Source organism: Penicillium odoratum (assembly GCF_028828045.1).
Source record: "Penicillium odoratum strain IBT 22623 chromosome Unknown utg000005l_segment0_segment0, whole genome shotgun sequence".
NCBI lineage: Eukaryota > Fungi > Ascomycota > Eurotiomycetes > Eurotiales > Aspergillaceae > Penicillium > Penicillium odoratum.
In genome coordinates this window covers 7,516,660-7,532,855 of record NW_026643147.1, presented here as the reverse complement: position 1 = coordinate 7,532,855, position 16,196 = coordinate 7,516,660, and the positions used below count along the sequence as shown (strand labels likewise).

The 16,196-nt window shown below is 45.0% G+C and overlaps 4 protein-coding genes across 4 annotated transcripts; 3 read left to right on the top strand and 1 right to left on the bottom strand.

Annotated features, from left to right (window-relative positions):
- Nucleotides 1-3,085: 3,085 nt before the first annotated feature.
- N7520_008422 (quinone oxidoreductase-like protein 1) lies at nucleotides 3,086-4,399 on the bottom strand (the record flags this gene model as incomplete). The annotated part of the gene is made up of 6 exons (XM_057142356.1): nucleotides 3,086-3,209; nucleotides 3,261-3,647; nucleotides 3,724-3,752; nucleotides 3,832-4,008; nucleotides 4,062-4,163; nucleotides 4,247-4,399. 6 exons carry the CDS (start codon nucleotides 4,397-4,399, stop codon nucleotides 3,086-3,088), a joined length of 972 nt encoding a protein of 323 aa, XP_056996362.1.
- A 2,261-nt stretch (nucleotides 4,400-6,660) lies between these two features.
- Nucleotides 6,661-8,445, top strand: N7520_008421 (MFS-type transporter sphD; the record flags this gene model as incomplete). Its single annotated transcript, XM_057142355.1, has 1 exon — nucleotides 6,661-8,445. One exon carries the CDS (start codon nucleotides 6,661-6,663, stop codon nucleotides 8,443-8,445), a length of 1,785 nt encoding a protein of 594 aa, XP_056996361.1.
- Nucleotides 8,446-10,564: 2,119 nt separating this feature from the next.
- On the top strand, nucleotides 10,565-11,130 carry N7520_008420 (uncharacterized protein; the record flags this gene model as incomplete). The annotated part of the gene is made up of 2 exons (XM_057142354.1): nucleotides 10,565-10,852; nucleotides 10,897-11,130. 2 exons carry the CDS (start codon nucleotides 10,565-10,567, stop codon nucleotides 11,128-11,130), a joined length of 522 nt encoding a protein of 173 aa, XP_056996360.1.
- A 3,142-nt stretch (nucleotides 11,131-14,272) lies between these two features.
- Nucleotides 14,273-15,138, top strand: N7520_008419 (uncharacterized protein; the record flags this gene model as incomplete). Its single annotated transcript, XM_057142353.1, has 3 exons — nucleotides 14,273-14,287; nucleotides 14,344-14,756; nucleotides 14,796-15,138. 3 exons carry the CDS (start codon nucleotides 14,273-14,275, stop codon nucleotides 15,136-15,138), a joined length of 771 nt encoding a protein of 256 aa, XP_056996359.1.
- Nucleotides 15,139-16,196: the final 1,058 nt, after the last annotated feature.

Genomic DNA, 16,196 nt, shown 5'->3' with positions numbered 1-16,196 from the left:
ATGGCATAGGCTGGCAAAGTCGAATACTACGTCAGCTTGAGCCTATCCACTGGGTAGCCTATCATCTTGATCCCGCTAGAGTCCCTGGGAAAGTTGACCAGAGCTCTCGTAATTATATCGGTGTGCTACGGCCTCTACAGAACAACGACAAAAGCTCTTCCGCTTGGCATGAATTTCTGTCATTCAGGCAGAGAACGGGCGCTTTTTATAATGCCTCCTGCTGGAAGGCCCAGAGCCCGTCTCTCTTTTGGCTTGAGGCAGTACGTTATACTATCAACGATTAAAACGAAGGACTTACTTACGATATGCTTATACAGGAGGACTTTGCTCCGCTTCTTGCACCCTTTGCTCGTCGACTCTGCAATACTGTGGCAAATTCAGCGGCAGCGGAGAGAGCCTTTTCACAGATGAACCTTCAGCATACAAAAGTCCGAAATAGGCTCGAGCCCCACCGCGTTGAAAAACTGCTCTTCGTGCAGATCAATAAACGACAATTCCGGACAGAACGGCCTCCCGAAGTTGCGCAAGAATCACTCCTTCAAGAAGAGGATAACGAGATAGAGAGGGTTTTGCAGCGAAACCAAGTGCTAGACGATCTATCAGGGGGCTCATATCAACTACTAGAGCAACCACCGGAGCAACCACTAGAGCAACCGCCAGAGCAACCGCCAGAGCAACCGCCAGAGCAACCGCCAGAGCAACCGCCAGAGCAACCGCCAGAGCAACCGCCAGAGCAACCGCCAGAGCAACCGCCAGAGCAACCGCCAGAGCAACCGCCAGAGCAACCACCAGAGCAACCACCAGAGCAACCAACAGAGCAATCACCAACGTCTGCCCTGGTTTTAGCATTGAATTCAGCTTTGACTTCAGCTTCAGAATCAACAAATCCTGCCCTCATTTCTGCGTTGAAGTCGAGGCTTAACTCCTTGTTGAAGCCAACTTCGGAGCCTCCCCTTAGTCCTTCAACGAAACCCACAACAAATTCAGATTCAGCTCATCTTATGCGGACGAGGTCGAAGCGTGTATCTGAATGGCCTCAAGGAGTTCCAGATGATTCCAAGCGGCCAACTCGGCGACGGCGGGGGATAGATGACACATGATGTCTATGTCACGTGCTTTACGTTCGACTGTTTTGATTGGAAGAATGGAAGATAATCATTACCACTTTGGGACTAGCTAGATTTCAAGATTTCAAGCCCCATTTCAAATTACATTTCAAGCAGCCAAATTTCAGGAATTTCGAAATTTTGAAATTTCATTTTGACATCCCTACCGCCAAGAACCCATTTACCTGTATATTACAGTATTACTGTTGAAATACAACCAATACCAGATATAGAGTGATGTAATCAGGTATATGTTACGTGTATTTTAATCTCTTGGCGGGTTTTGGGTCAAGGGTCGAAACCCAACCCGCCCATTTGGCGAGGTCTAAGCCTCACCATGTCTGTAGCCTCACGTGATATCTACACCGACATTTCCGAGGGCCTCTTCCTCCTACAACTGCCTCACGAGAGTCAGTTGATGGCCTCTGCGGGTAGCTCGTCATCTCTCAGGCAGTCAAGTGTCAATTTTGTCCCTCCCACCTTCCCTCTGTATATAGAATCCACTACAATACAGACACATTGCCTCCCTTCAAGGGAGCGCGGACGGGGCCTATCTGACGCCACGGTCTACGACCGCAGCGACAGGTAACCCGTTGCGGCCAAACTAAACTCTTCTTGCTCCTCTTGACTGCGTGAGGTCACCAATAAAGATTGGCTTTAAACTTGGCCCGGAAGCTTGTAACCACGACCGCGAAGACCTGCATGTAAGTATATTAAATTATTATGGAGTTGTAAAAATAAATCAATTATAGAGCTCTATCAAAAAATGACAGAGCTACTGCTCATTCAAAACATATATCTTGAACTTCAAAAATGTTCCAATTCATAAAACTCGGTTTTATTGTACTGTATTTTCTCTACTTATACTGGTCGGATTTAATTCAAATTAAGAATATGAATCAATTAACCCCTTTCAATCTATGTCTATAATTACGGTCAAATATACCCCATAGAAGAAGCACACTACAGAGAATACAAACAGCATAGAGTATTGGAAAATCAGGTAAATTATACAAAATTGGGTAGAATTGGGCCCCAAGAAAACCCAATGAGTTGGGTTGAATTGGGTGTTAAGAGTTGGACCCAACTTGGGTCCTAATGAAGCCTAATTAAATCTAAAGAGAAGATATTGGATTTTTTGGCTACAAAAGATCGGATGAAACTCACCTTTTTTACTAGAGCTTCTACATCAAAGCTTCTAGATAGGCAAAGAGCTTATTATAGATCTAGAAGATAGTATATGTGGTAATATCCTTCATTTTCTATCAATTATAGTAAATTAGTAAGAAGGCTCTATAATATAAAGTGAATATTTAGGATTTTAAGGTAGAGGATAATGACGCGATCGTTTGAATCATCTGCGAGAGTTTACAGGTCAGGCCAAGGGCTGGAGGTACCGGCCCTGAAAACGTTTTAAATGAGGTCTGACTAAAACCATTCTATGCCATAGAACCATTACTCCAAACTCCTTCTGATTCCATCTGCCGCATGTTTGGCTAGCACTTCCAATGTACCTTTGCCCATCATTTCCAGAACACTGATATCGAACCGGAAGATTTGTTTCCACCACTTCCGCATCTCTATCGCGATCAATGAGTCCATGCCAAGATCTGCAAGGCCCAGTTTTGGGTCAAGCTCGTCTTCTGCTTCCTTGGAAAGCAGGTTCAAGACCTTCAACCAAATTTCCCGGGTAATGAGCTCCAATGCCTCTGGGGTCTGCAATTCACTAGAGTCCGCGCGTGCTCGAGTCAGGAATCCTGTCAGTCCATCGCTGCCAGATGCTTCACCTCTTGGCCCGACACTCTTGCGCCATTATCAACCATCCATGTTGAGACAGACCGTCCAAGACCACCGAAACCCCCTACCAAAAGGTATGATGCCAAAGGGTCGAACTGAGGCGTAATAGTTCTCCTAAGAGGGCGTTCAACGAAATGTCCAGTTTCGTCAGATTTACGCAATTCAACAACGATGTTGCCCACCTAAGAATCCTCCAGCTCAGTAAAGGCGTCCTGGATACGGAATACACTAAATACACTCGAGGGCTGAAGGAGGCGGAGGCGAATCGTTCTTTTCGTCAACAAATTCTGGGTATCGAAGAGCAGTCTTGCCAAGGTTAGCGTTGCGTTGCGAATACTCGTGAAATAGGACACTCACTCTTTGATAAAATTTGGCTTGCTCGATTGAATGCTGTCAATATCAACATGGTAATAACTGTAGTTTGTATTTAGAGCAGGGATAGACTTCTGCTTTCCTTGGACCCCTAGGATTTCTGTCTCGATAATAACGCTGAATTCTGCGACACAGAGCCAGCATTCATGGATTAGCTCTACAGAAACTGAGTTAAACACCACGTCTACACCTTCATCATTTGTTGCTTTTCTCACAGATTCCGAGAAGTTGAGGTCAGAAATGACAAATATGTTGCTCGCCTGGACATTAAGCATTTGGACTAGGTATGTTGCTTGCTCATCGTTTTCGACGGTTGCAAATACTTTAGCCTGCAACGAATGCGCAATCTGAATCGCAGCAAGTCCAATGCGACTGCTTCCGCAATGTATTAAAATGGACTTTTAGAGAGCGTCGGCTTAATCATGTTATGTCGGAAGCTTACACATACCTGATTTCTCGTGAGACTTGCGATATGACCTATGGCATAGAGTTAAGTGGTATAGACGATTGGCAGGCTGGCGCCGTCATTGAAGGTGATACTCTCAGGAAGCCTCACGCAAAAGGCTTCCGATTGCACAAAGACAGAGGCGAAGAGTCCTTGTCCCAAAGCCATGACGCGGTCACCAACCGTAAAACCCTTGACCGGTTGACCCACCCGGCGGATTATACCTGTTGCTTCATGTCCAAAAACAAGATGTGAGACTTCTGTTGATCCGATGGCGATGCATGAATCCTGGAAATTACGTCAGCGGTTTGCCTTCAATTCATCTGTCGCGTGGATCTTACACGGTCACTTAACCCCACAGAGTAAACCTCGATTTCGACGTCATCACCACCCAAGAAGGTAGCCAGTTGGTATTTCAATATAGATCTGCCAGTCGGCCAGGTCTACTAGTAGTCAACGCAACATTATCATCGTCAGGTGATCTGAGCATTTCCTCATCAAGGGAGAATGGATGGATGCAAGGAACCCTGACTTCGTCTCCGTGAACAAGGTATTCCATGTCTGCAAGAAGTGTTGTAGACTCTCTTCGACGCTGAAATCGCTCGAACACACTAATGACAATGTGATCAAAAGTGTCTGTCTCACAAACAGCGAACGAGAGTCCAAGTTCAGAGCGCATTGTTCGAGCGAAACCTAACGTTTGAGCATATTTTGAAATTGTGGACCTGGGAGCGATTGGCCAAAATATTCCAATATCCCCCACGGAAGCAAGGAAATGTTTGAGACGATCAAATTAATCCGGCGACAAATTTTCAGAGAAAGATGCCCCTTGATCTAACAGTGATATGATGTCATTCTCAGTGGGCGGAGTGTCATCTAGTGTGCAAAAGGAGACCTCAAAGTCGCACTTCTGAAGCTCTTCGACAATGGGATCAGCAGTATCTAATTCATGTCGGCAGAGAAGTGTAACCTTCTTTTGTGGATTCTCGAGTCCCCATGGTTGAACAATGGAGGCCGCACTGAGCTGGAATGGCTCATCTGCATCGAGGACAACTTTCACATTATCAAAGCCTGCATGTTGAAGATTTTGTTCCCATTCCTGTACACTCGTGAAACCTCGCTCGGTCTCATCATGGAGTGCTGTCTACCACGTAGGAAACACGCCTAGAATGTAGGTCAACCAGTTGACTGAAGGACACAGTTCCTGAAGGATGAGTCGTCCCTCTGGTGAAGTCAAAGCATGCAAATTTCTCAGGCTCTGCAACGGGTTCTCTGTGAGATGAATCACATTTGTGGCAATAACGAGGTCATAATGTTGCTCAGAGAACCCTTGCTCCTCAAGATTTCTGCCAATATCCAGAACAGCGAATCAGATATTGGGTACGCTCTTGAACTGTTCTTTGGCCGCCTGAAAGTGAATTGATGAAACATCCGAAAATGTGTATTTGGAAAACGATGATTCTAATGACTCCAATATCTTCGATGTCGATCTCCCTTTACCAGCTCTTAGCTCGATAACCAGAAGATTGGGACGAGAATGAACCAGAACAGCAAGGAGAAGAGATGGGTCAAAGTTATCTATAAATTCATAGAGTTGACCACAGATATCTTCGTCCCGAACGATGTCGAAAACATCAGCCTTTCCGATAAATAACTGTTCCAGTGCATCGTTGACATTGAGAAGTGCACGAGCTACAGACGCAGCTGGAGTCACGGAGAGATGTGTGACTCGGCCCTCGATTCTTTCACGGAGGCTTCGACTATCTAAAGCCTTCCAGGTTGGTGAAGGTAGTTCTGCCAGACGAGCCTGTGACTCGATCCAAGTCTGGTATTTAACCAATTGAAGAACAGTTGGTTTCAAGGCAAAGATAAAAATAGACGAGTGGGCACAAGAGATGCTTGATATTGAAGCGAATGGTAAAGGAAGTGGCAAAATTCCCAGTGCTGCACGGCGTGTGCAAGAGCACAGCAGGCGAATGCGGAAGCGAATGGGAAGAATTCCTATGTCAATGTCTCTTCTCCGATTACCTGAATAGGGGATCCCACACCCGTCTTCGCGGATGTAGCCAGAGAGTATATTACAAGTGACTAGGGTTCGACAAGTGTCCATTGGACACCCTTGGATGGACAAGGGGCTATCTGTCCATGGGTACGTTGTCTATGGACGACTAAGCATGTGACTTGCCCCTAAATCTGTACAAATCATATATATGAATATTCATATTTGTACCCTACCCTGATAAATACAATACCACTTTTTACTCGCATGCAAATATGCTACTTCGTACATAACCTACCAAAGCACTAACATAATATATTATTTAAACTGATTGGTTAGATTATAACCATATCAGCTGCTCATACATGAAAATATTTCACTAATATACACACTAATTTAGTATGAATACTATAATTATACGTGTTCAGATTCAATAAGGTGTAAATTACCGTGAATATTCCATAAAAATCAGGCATTCATGGAGGTCCATAGACCGGGGGTCTGTACAGGTAGACTGCATATGTATCCATGACGAACCCTACGGGGGACCAATAGTTCGCCTATGTTCTTCATTTTCGGGATAACAAATTACGATTTATGGTTAAGCTCAATTATCCGCTTACAGTCCAGACCACCCGCTAAACTGCTTGTTTCCATGTTTTACCCCCTCTTCTGTTGGCACTAATAGCATACGCGGCTTGTAGCGAGATACTGCATGATGACAACTTACAAGGATTTTATCACGCTATCCCTTCTTATCTATATTACTGAATGTAATACGAAAAATGATTATTGATTACCAACCCATGATATTAGTAACGTTAACTAATTATTCTCTCATTTTAAACAAAACAAGCTGTGAACATAATTATAGCTAGTTCTCTTCCTTAAGGGCAGAACATTTTATGTCCACCTTCTATCTAACCCCGAATCCCCAAAAGATGTCTTCACAATCAGAGACCGCATCGCAAAATACGAACAAAGATTTGGACCAGCCGTCTGCAAGTGATACTAAAATTGGATCTCAATCTCAGTCAGAATACGACTGTACGGAGAAAAAAGATGTACCAAGCGCATCAGCACCGAGCAATCCCGATCCCGAGGCGGAACAACAACAGTGCCGTAAGAGAAAGCCTCTATCATTCTTCCTTGCATTTATAGCTCTGCTGTTGATGGTCTTTTTGGTCTCCTTGGATTCCACAACGTTGGCGGTTGCCATCCCCGTAAATATACCCACTTGCCGCGATCCTTCCACAAATCAGCTCACATATCTGTTCTCGCTCAATAGGCTCACCAGCGATCTTTCGGGTACCACTTTAACGGCGTTTTGGGCCAACATATCCTTCACGGTAGCCGTCGTGGTCATTCAGCCAATTTATATCAGTTTTTCCGATATCTTCGGCCGCAAGATCCCTCTTTATAGGGCGTTCACACTCTTTGCTATTGGATCGATCGTGTTTTCAGTTGCACACAGTATGGCAGTTCTCATTGTGGGGCGCGTGCTGCAAGGCCTGGGCGGAGGCGGGCTCGACGTCCTTACCGAGGTCATTGTCGCCGATATCACTACTCTACAAGAAAGAGCCATTTACATCGGTTTGCTTTCCCTACCAATGGCCGCAGGATGCATCGCGGGTCCTATTCTCGGTGCAGTCTTCAGTGAGTATGTCACGTGGCGATGGATTGGCTGGATCAATCTACCTGTGATTGGTGTCGCCTTTTTCTTGGCTTTCTTCTTTGTGCGTCTGAAGCCTATCGATCAGTCTCTTCGCTCCCAGCTTAGTCGTATAGACTGGTTTGGAATGCTGCTCTTTACGGCTGGTAGTATTCTTTTCGCCCTACCACTGAGTTGGGCAGGAAATATGTATCCCTGGGGCTCGTGGCGAACGATTGTTCCTCTCATTATCGGTATATTTATATTGGTGGGATTTGCATTTTACGAAGCCTATCCAGCTGACGCGATGTTCCCCTACCGTATCTTCCGCTCTCGAACGGCACAAATGACCCTACTCGGAAGCTCTACCCATGGCTTCGTTCTTTATACGCTACTTCAATATCTTTCCTTTTTTTCCCAAGCAGCCTATCTCGAGACACCACTTAAATCTTCCATTTCAATCCTATTATTCTGCTGTGTGGTCTATGTCTTTACAGGGATCGCTGCCTTTGCTGTTGACGTTCTTCGAAGATATAAGTGGGAAATTTGGGCTGGATGGGTATTTCTGGCTGTTGGCTGTGGCATTTTCTCGCCATGGGACCAATCCTCTTCAGTAGCCAAGACTGCTGGTTTCCAGGTGATTGCAGGGATTGGCATTGGTACAATATTTAGCGTCCCTCCAATCCCAATGCAAGCCAGTGCTGCAGCCGAAGATCAAGGTCTTGCGAGGGGAATTATGGTCGGATTTCGGCTATCTGGGTCTCTCATTGGTCTTGCGGTGGGTGGGACTACATTCAGCAGCGTATTCGCTAAGGGAATCGACGGTATTGCATTGCCTGCTTCTGTGGCATTATTAGCAGATCCCAGCGAGGCCGTAGGCTTTATTCCCCATCTGCGAACTGTCGACATCCCCCCTGCTCTGCGGGTCCTCATCAAAGAGGCATACAAGAATGCCATGCAGACTATTTGGTATGAAATGGCAGCGTTCGGAGCTTTGGGATTTTTGAGCTCTCTATTCATTGAAGAGTTGACGATGGAGACAGAAGAGATGGGTCGCCAACATTATGAACATTAAGCATATTCAGTTTGTTCGTGACTATGTAAGCCTGTGGTTTGGGGCTATATCAGTAATCACTATATTTCTCTCTAAATAGCTTTTCCATTTTTTATACCACTATACTTCTACACTTCAAACTCACGTCCTCTCCATCATCCTGACTATATTTGTGTAGATTATGTTCTCCTTTTACTTAACTCACTAAACCCCTCAGAAGCTTTTTTGAGTTGATAAGGAGAGCCACCTCTCTCTGCGCGTACCTTCAACTCCACATTGAACCTATAATACTGGCCGAGCATCTTCCGCCCTAATAAACAGGGGCCAATCAGGAATAAGATAGCGCCAGAGAGTTGCTCAATTTGCGTGAATATTGTACCCTCGGATCCCGTAAATCTGAAACCGGATAAGTACAGCCCTGTAATCAGGCCCATAACAGGTGGCCCTAGCCATTGGAAGAGATGCTCAGAATCTTCTTTCTACCTGGATATATCCATTATGTAGGTCTGCCGAAGTTCAATTGTTACCTAGGATGAAGCTGGTACCCCCAATTCTTTTCTCTTATACTCTAGCGTGAATCCTTTCAACTGCTATTTGGATTTCTATCAAGATTTTCCGGTCATGTTCTTGAACAGAGTATAGTGAACCACATTTTTTTTCTTCCTCTCATTTTCTCTATATAGGGAATCTGTTCATTAAGGTGCATCACCTAAAGATCTGAGGCATATCCTTCGCACATATATTAGTATGGTGTATATGACATTATCATTTAGTAGATTCGAATAGCACTTCGAAGTTGAAGCTATGAAGATATCCAAATGTCGTCTGATTACACTAAATCACTCCATTAAGTGACGTACGGGGTAGATATTTTCAGAAAGGGGCAATAGTTTTATTCCACGATTTAATCCAAATAAAGCTTAAGCCGGCAAATATTAGCCTTTGCCTTGCAAGAAAACCTTCTTTCTGCGCCTTTAAAATACTACTCTATCAAAAGCAAATAATCAGTGATTCAGCTACTCAGCCCTATACCCCTCAGTCATTCAAATATTCCACGCCTAACCAATCCTACCTAATCAATTTAGGTACATCCAGTAGCACGGATACTAAGACAAACATCACCACCCTGATCACTGCTTCCATACCCCTCACACGAAGCACTGGTCTTTCCTTCAGCCTTAACTTCCTCATTGCAAGCAGTCCAAGTCGTCGAGAAAAACCCTGCGCGCACATTATAAGTCGACAAACTGATACAATAGTTCACTCCACCCTAATTCTACTTTGGGTACACTGCCCATTGTCAAAAGAGCTCAGACTGGAAAACGTAAAAAGAGGCGAAACAAACTTGTATGAAGCGACTAAACCGAATTCCCATTAACGGGTAGGCCCCATACAGGCCCCACAATGTATATCTTAATCGGCGAACTTGTGTTCATTCCGCCTAAGCAGTCTGGTGATCAGCCGCCCCTAATGTCATGTGGCGTTTTCCGCCCCCAAGATCTAGTCTATCTTCTCACTCGGGCCTGGGCTTGAGATCCCAACACTGGGAATATCGGTCATATCGGTGCTCCCGCATGAGCGGCATCGGAGCTGAGGTCTGTCATTGGCGGAATTAGACGGCCAATAGCGGATTGTAATCAATAAAATGGCAGGAATCGAGAATATCCAGATAGAGGCTAGTATGAGGAAGGTCTGGAAGGGGGCTGCCTCCAGTCTGTCCCCGATGAAGGTTCCACAATGTTGCAGGAATGTCTCAAGAGTTTCTGAAAGTGCCATAGTGTGTTTGGATAGTAGCTTCGCGTTTTTAGGGCGTCGTTAGGGGCAGTCCAGGGTAAAGTGGAGGCCAAGGGAAGTAGATACATTTGTCTTGGCGCCAATAGGCCCCAAGCGGGGAAGATGGAAGATGACTACAGTATGTAGGCTGACAGCTTCACACAAAACGTATGTGATATTGGGTATGGGGGGAGAAAAGAGAAAAGGGCAGAAGGTCTGGAGGATATGCCCCCAGACCCAAACTAAGCTAGTCCTAAACGGGATGCCAGCGCTTGTCGGAACAACTACTGACGACCACGTCCACCTCGGGTGGATGAATAACTGGCAGTATGGCGCAAATATTCCTACCACCCCGTGGCGCAGCACCATGTCTATTCCTCGGCACCTAGCCCTTGAGACGATCGGTGCCAAGGTGACTCTCATTCAAGAGCCCCAGGAAGCCTGGTCTTCTATTATAAACAAGCAGCCGGCATATTCACATACCTATCACTCTGTCCCGATGGGCATCGTGAACGTTGGCACCACTGGAGATGCGATCAAGGTCGACCTGAACTTCTCTGCTGCTTCGACGGCTTCGGAGTTTGCCATTGCCGTTCGAGCCTCCACTGATTCCGCCGAGCAGACCCTTGTCGGTTACGACTTCGTCAACAAGCAGGTATTCCTTGATCGCACCAAATCTGGAGACGTGTCTTTGACAAGACTTTTGCAAGCGTTTACCGCGGTCCCCTCAAACCAGACGTTAACAACAATGTGCAATTGAGCATCTTTGTTGATCGGTCTCGTGTGGAAGTTTTCGGCGGGCTGGGTGAGACCACCCTGACGGCTCAGATCTTCCCAAGCAGCGATGCAATTCACACACATCTCGTGTCGACTGGGGGTGCTACTAAGGGCGTCAATGTTAAAATCTACAATATTACCTCGACTTGGAAGTGATAGCCCGACCATCTCGAACATGGTGATTTGTCAAATTTGAATCACAATACACTTCAAATTTGAGGAGGATCCAACAGATTATAGTTGAAGAGGATACTATAATGGAAAAAGACAAAAATATCTTCTTCTCACAATGTTTGGCCAGTATTTTTGTATCTTCTATTCGATTTTATTTGCATGTTCAAGAGTCAGGCACAGGAACAGCATTTGAGGTATATCTGTCCAGGAAAGACAAGTTGTTCCATCAGATTTCTTGTTCTTGAAACTTTTTCGAGAACATGATCTGCTCTAATTCAAAGAAAGTTTGATTATTCGTGTACCAGACGGAATAAATGAGGCGATACATACGAGGAGAAGATACCCGATTCCCCACCAATCCTAGGCGTTCATATAGGCACCTGAGAACTAGTTTCGATGTAGGTGTTTGGTTCCTGATCTGCACCAGCTTTACATCATAACAGAAATGCTTGTAAGCCTAATACAATTTTGCTTCCTCGGACGCGTAAGGATGGTTTAGGGTTTTATTGTGAATGGCTGAAATATGCTCGCAATCGCTCGTGCGTATTGAGTGAAACTTATGGGTCGGGTTGATAACGCGCCTGATCGGGACACAACCGACAGATTTTGTTCCCGCGGACAAGATTTTGTCTCCGCGGACTGAATACATGAGAATCACATCATTTACTCTGGAGAGTGGACAGAAGCTAGGCATTTCTCGGCGAACTGAAAGATAAGATTAGAAATGTCCGTTCGAACGAGATCCAGCTGACTTTCAATATTGGAAAGAGTTCTATACTTGCATGTTTGTTCTCTTTTGCGACAATCATTTCTGGCGAAATTTACATTGACGGCATGTATACCTCAACTGTTCCCAAAGAGAAACTCAATTCGGCATTGGTCCTATTATCTCAAAGTCCCCTAATGCATCCAGTTTTGATCCGTAAGAACCCTTCTTTGGGAACATCATTCACGGTTGATGATTCAGTGCTGATCTCTGCGCCGGAAGAAGTCGGGCTCTGGAGTCAAATCTGAGACAACGCTGGCCTGAACGCGAAGATCAACTTAGCCCTCCTTTCCAATGGCCAACAGCAAATATTCTGCATTGCCCGTATGATTCTCTTACCTGGCAGAATTTTTATCATTGACGAGCCTACAAGCGAGTTCGATGAGCACACAGAGAAACTGACTAGCAACGGAACTTCTTCTTGGGTGTTTCAAAGGACGGACTGTCATCTTGAAAGCGCATCAAATCAATAATTCAATAAATTTCGATCTTGTCACGGCCTCAAGCAATGTCATGGTAGACTAAATGGGAGCGGCACCGGAGATTTCAGGTAGGGGAGGATTGTTTTGGCACGTGTGCGCGGCGAAGACGACGGAGGATATGAACGTTAAGACTCATTCAAGTATACTTGCCCGCAGAGATTATAGCTCTTAATCTAGGCTTTTAGGTGATAGCATTGTAGCTCCAATGCACATAATAAGTGACGTTACACGACCAGGGTTCATTTGCTTGGTGCAAACGAAAGGGGAATGTCCCAATCCAGCTTCTGGGCCGGAATTGGGCTTCGAGTCTGTCAACCAATTAAATTCGGCTTTTTTCTCAGTATTGTGTAAATTACTAATTCAGAACAGCGAGAAGTCTGCTAGCCCCTCTTTTTGAAGCTACGATCAAAGTCAGGAAGCACGTTTTCACCCGTATAGTGTAGCCTCGCACGGAGGGAATAAGGAGGCCTTTACTGTCAAGAAAGTTCCCAGTCATATGTCTAGAGATCAATTGTTACATTCACCCTTAACTCGCGGTCAGATACAGAGCATATCTTCACTGTAGGCCTGTCGCCTGTCCAATATTATGGCTATTCAATGCCATTTGTTTTTCGCGACATCAACCCTCCTTATAACCAACAGATTCACTGTTCGTTGGTTTGCGCAAAGTTTCCTGATCACGTTGATCACTATACCAGTAACTCAGCTTACATTGCACAGTCATGGAGGAGATTTGACAAAATCGATAGAAACGTACTATGCTCATTTGGAAAAGCTTACTTACTAGAACACGACAGGCGGCTATGGAGGAACAAGACAATTGAATTTCTCGCGTCGGAAAGTACCGTTCTTCCTTCTTGCTTCTAAAATCTGTCGGAGTGGATATGTTAAACATAAAGAGAAAGGATCTTAGAGAGCGAAGTGGGCAGATATGTCCGCCAGTCCGACAACTTCACCCGTAGCACATAATTTGTGCATCGTGACAGCGATGCGCAAATTCACCGTGCTCGCACACGAGATGCTTATAAACAATTACATAGGCCTAATAGAACACAAATCGGAGGAAGATGACTTTGACCCGTATGGTTTTGGTCTTTCAAGAAAGCATGAATTGCCCTTGGCTCTGCAACGGCTCTACGAGAATCACCCCCGCAATAACTCGAAAATAATTTAGGAGACAAAGGAGCTTATGTTTGCAGGTGCCCGAAAGGGCGAAAGAGACTGGACTGCCTTTTTGGTTCGAGGGGCATTCCCTACAGTAGGCACGCCATATATTAAGACAAGTGGCTTTACTCATGGCGTGAACTTAGCCGAGGGTGAGTGTCTACGTCCATTCCTAAGTAGATATTGCCAAGCTAATCGCAGCTGATGAAAAACTACGATATCCCACCGTTCTTTACCGAATTACTGAAGATGATATATTGCTAACTCAACATCGGAAGCTGTTAATTGGACAACTTTGTACCACTCCTCCAGAGCGGGAAGTATTACAGCGGATGAGCATCTGGGCTGGTTGAGCCCTCAACGAGGGTATGTGTTAACTCTACAGCAATCTTCATTTACGCCTTTTTTTTAGCATTCATGCATTGACTATCAACCTCAGCTCTGAAACCTGCATGGTTGTTGAAATGATGTTTTCCATGAGCTACCTGGAACGGTTTTACGGCATTGGTGATTATGCCGATACATCGGAACGCACTGCTTACAATACACTTTTTGCTGCAGAGACATCCAATTGTAGGTTTTCAGTGCTGGAGGATTCTGGATCTCATCTATGGAATAATACTGAAGGAGAATCTAATAGGGTGGGCGCATCAATACGTCCAACAGACAAATCAGCCGTGGTCCAGAGACCTGACAGCGAAGCCATACTATAATGTCGTATCGGATGGTAACACATATGGACTTGAGCCCAATTTTCCATGATGCACCGTCAACCATGGGCAGGGTTATCCGAAATTCACCGCATCTTCCTACGTCCGCCAGGGTGATTCTAAGATTATCCATGCGCTGTTGGGACCAACCACGCTTAAATCCTCTTTGAATGAGCTGAATGTGACTATCGCTTGTACCACTGCATATCCATTCTCCGGAAAGCTCACCCACACCATCACCGCAGCCACGTCCTTCGAATTCGCAGTCAGTATTCCGTCATGGGCGACTGCTAATTCTAGCTATCGTATCAACAATGGCAAAGCTGTTCATTTGTCTCCCGAATTGGAGCATCTTCAGATGTCTCAAATCTACAAGGGAGAAACTCAAGTTCTGGTTGATTTGGACATGGCAATTCATGTCGGTGATGCTCGCAATGGCTCCGTAGCTATATACTACGTCCCATTGCTCTGCGCGTTGGACATCGAGTACAACGCATCTTACGACTCTCCACTTAATTAGTCCAGTCTGACTACTTTATCGAGTGATCAAATTACAACTCAGACTCATAATTGGGTCCTAGATTCGTCTTCCGAGTGGCGCTACGGGATCTACCCAACCTCTTTGACCGTTGAGGAGCTGTACGACCCCGATCAGACACTGTTAAATCCTATTTGGACGTGTGAAAACACCCCCGTTGCGCTCTGGGTGATTTTCTGGCAAATTGATTATACAGATACACTGGGCACGGCCGCTTTGCCTCCTGTCAAGCCGCGTGTGACAGGCGAGCCAATCCAGGTCCTATTGATCCCGTACGGCTCTGAAAACTTGCAGATTGCTGAAATTCCTGTTGTATCGACTGTGGACTAAATTATAGTGCTATGTTGTTGACCGAACCAATATAATTTCAGGGGGAGAGTAATTATGCAGATTTTTTTTGGCTTGCGGATAAGACAACATATTACGCTAGAGTCTCTAAGAAGAAATCTATCCTCAGCATACTCGTAGCCAATAAATTCAGCTACTAATCACAGAGGTGGCTATATTGCGAAGCCCCGGCAGGCCGCAGTGTTAGATGCTTCGGGACCCATGCCGGCCATTATCCCGCCAATGAGAGCCCACGAACTATGGCCATGGCGGGGCGGGCAGCTCGCTGGAGTTGCCTTTTCGGAAGCAAAGGCCTCAGGAGTTTTTCTTTTCAGACTAGTTAACTTACTTAGCTTGAGTTTCATATTATATAATCGGAATTCACAAGTTAACGTATTTCACAAGCGGGTCGCGCACACAAGCGGATCGCGCACCCCCAAACACCATAGTAAATGCGATATTTACTACTCCGATATCTCAACAACTATATTTTTCATCAGTTCCAGCACTTACCGATAGACATCGATAAGGACTCTGAGATGTTAATAATAATTTTTTAAAAAAAAATCGATTCTTTATATTATCATATTAATAAAAATTACGCCCTTGAACTGGAAAAATATATATATTGCAGACGTGAGATCATTAAAATTCTCGAAACTCCCTAAAGTAGGCCAATATCATATAAAAATAACTATACTGAAAGGAAAAGTTCTTTTAGACAACTGTCTTTAAGATACTAAATCGCATTTACTATGGTGTTTAGGGATGCGCGATCCGCTTTTGTGCACGACCCGCTTGTGAAATATGTTAAATTAATGTATTTCAATGTATTTCACAAGCAAGCTGACCGCACAAGCGGGCTGATCACCCCATCAAAACTGCGTCTTCCATACCACCCCACCACCTTTGACCACCCACTATGCCACCAAAATGTACCCAAAAAGCTCGAAATTCAACAGAGCAGGAGGGTAAAATTCTAATAGCTATCCAAGCTATCAAATACACGAATTTACCGTCTAGGCGCGAAGCTACACGTATATATAATACACCCTATTCTA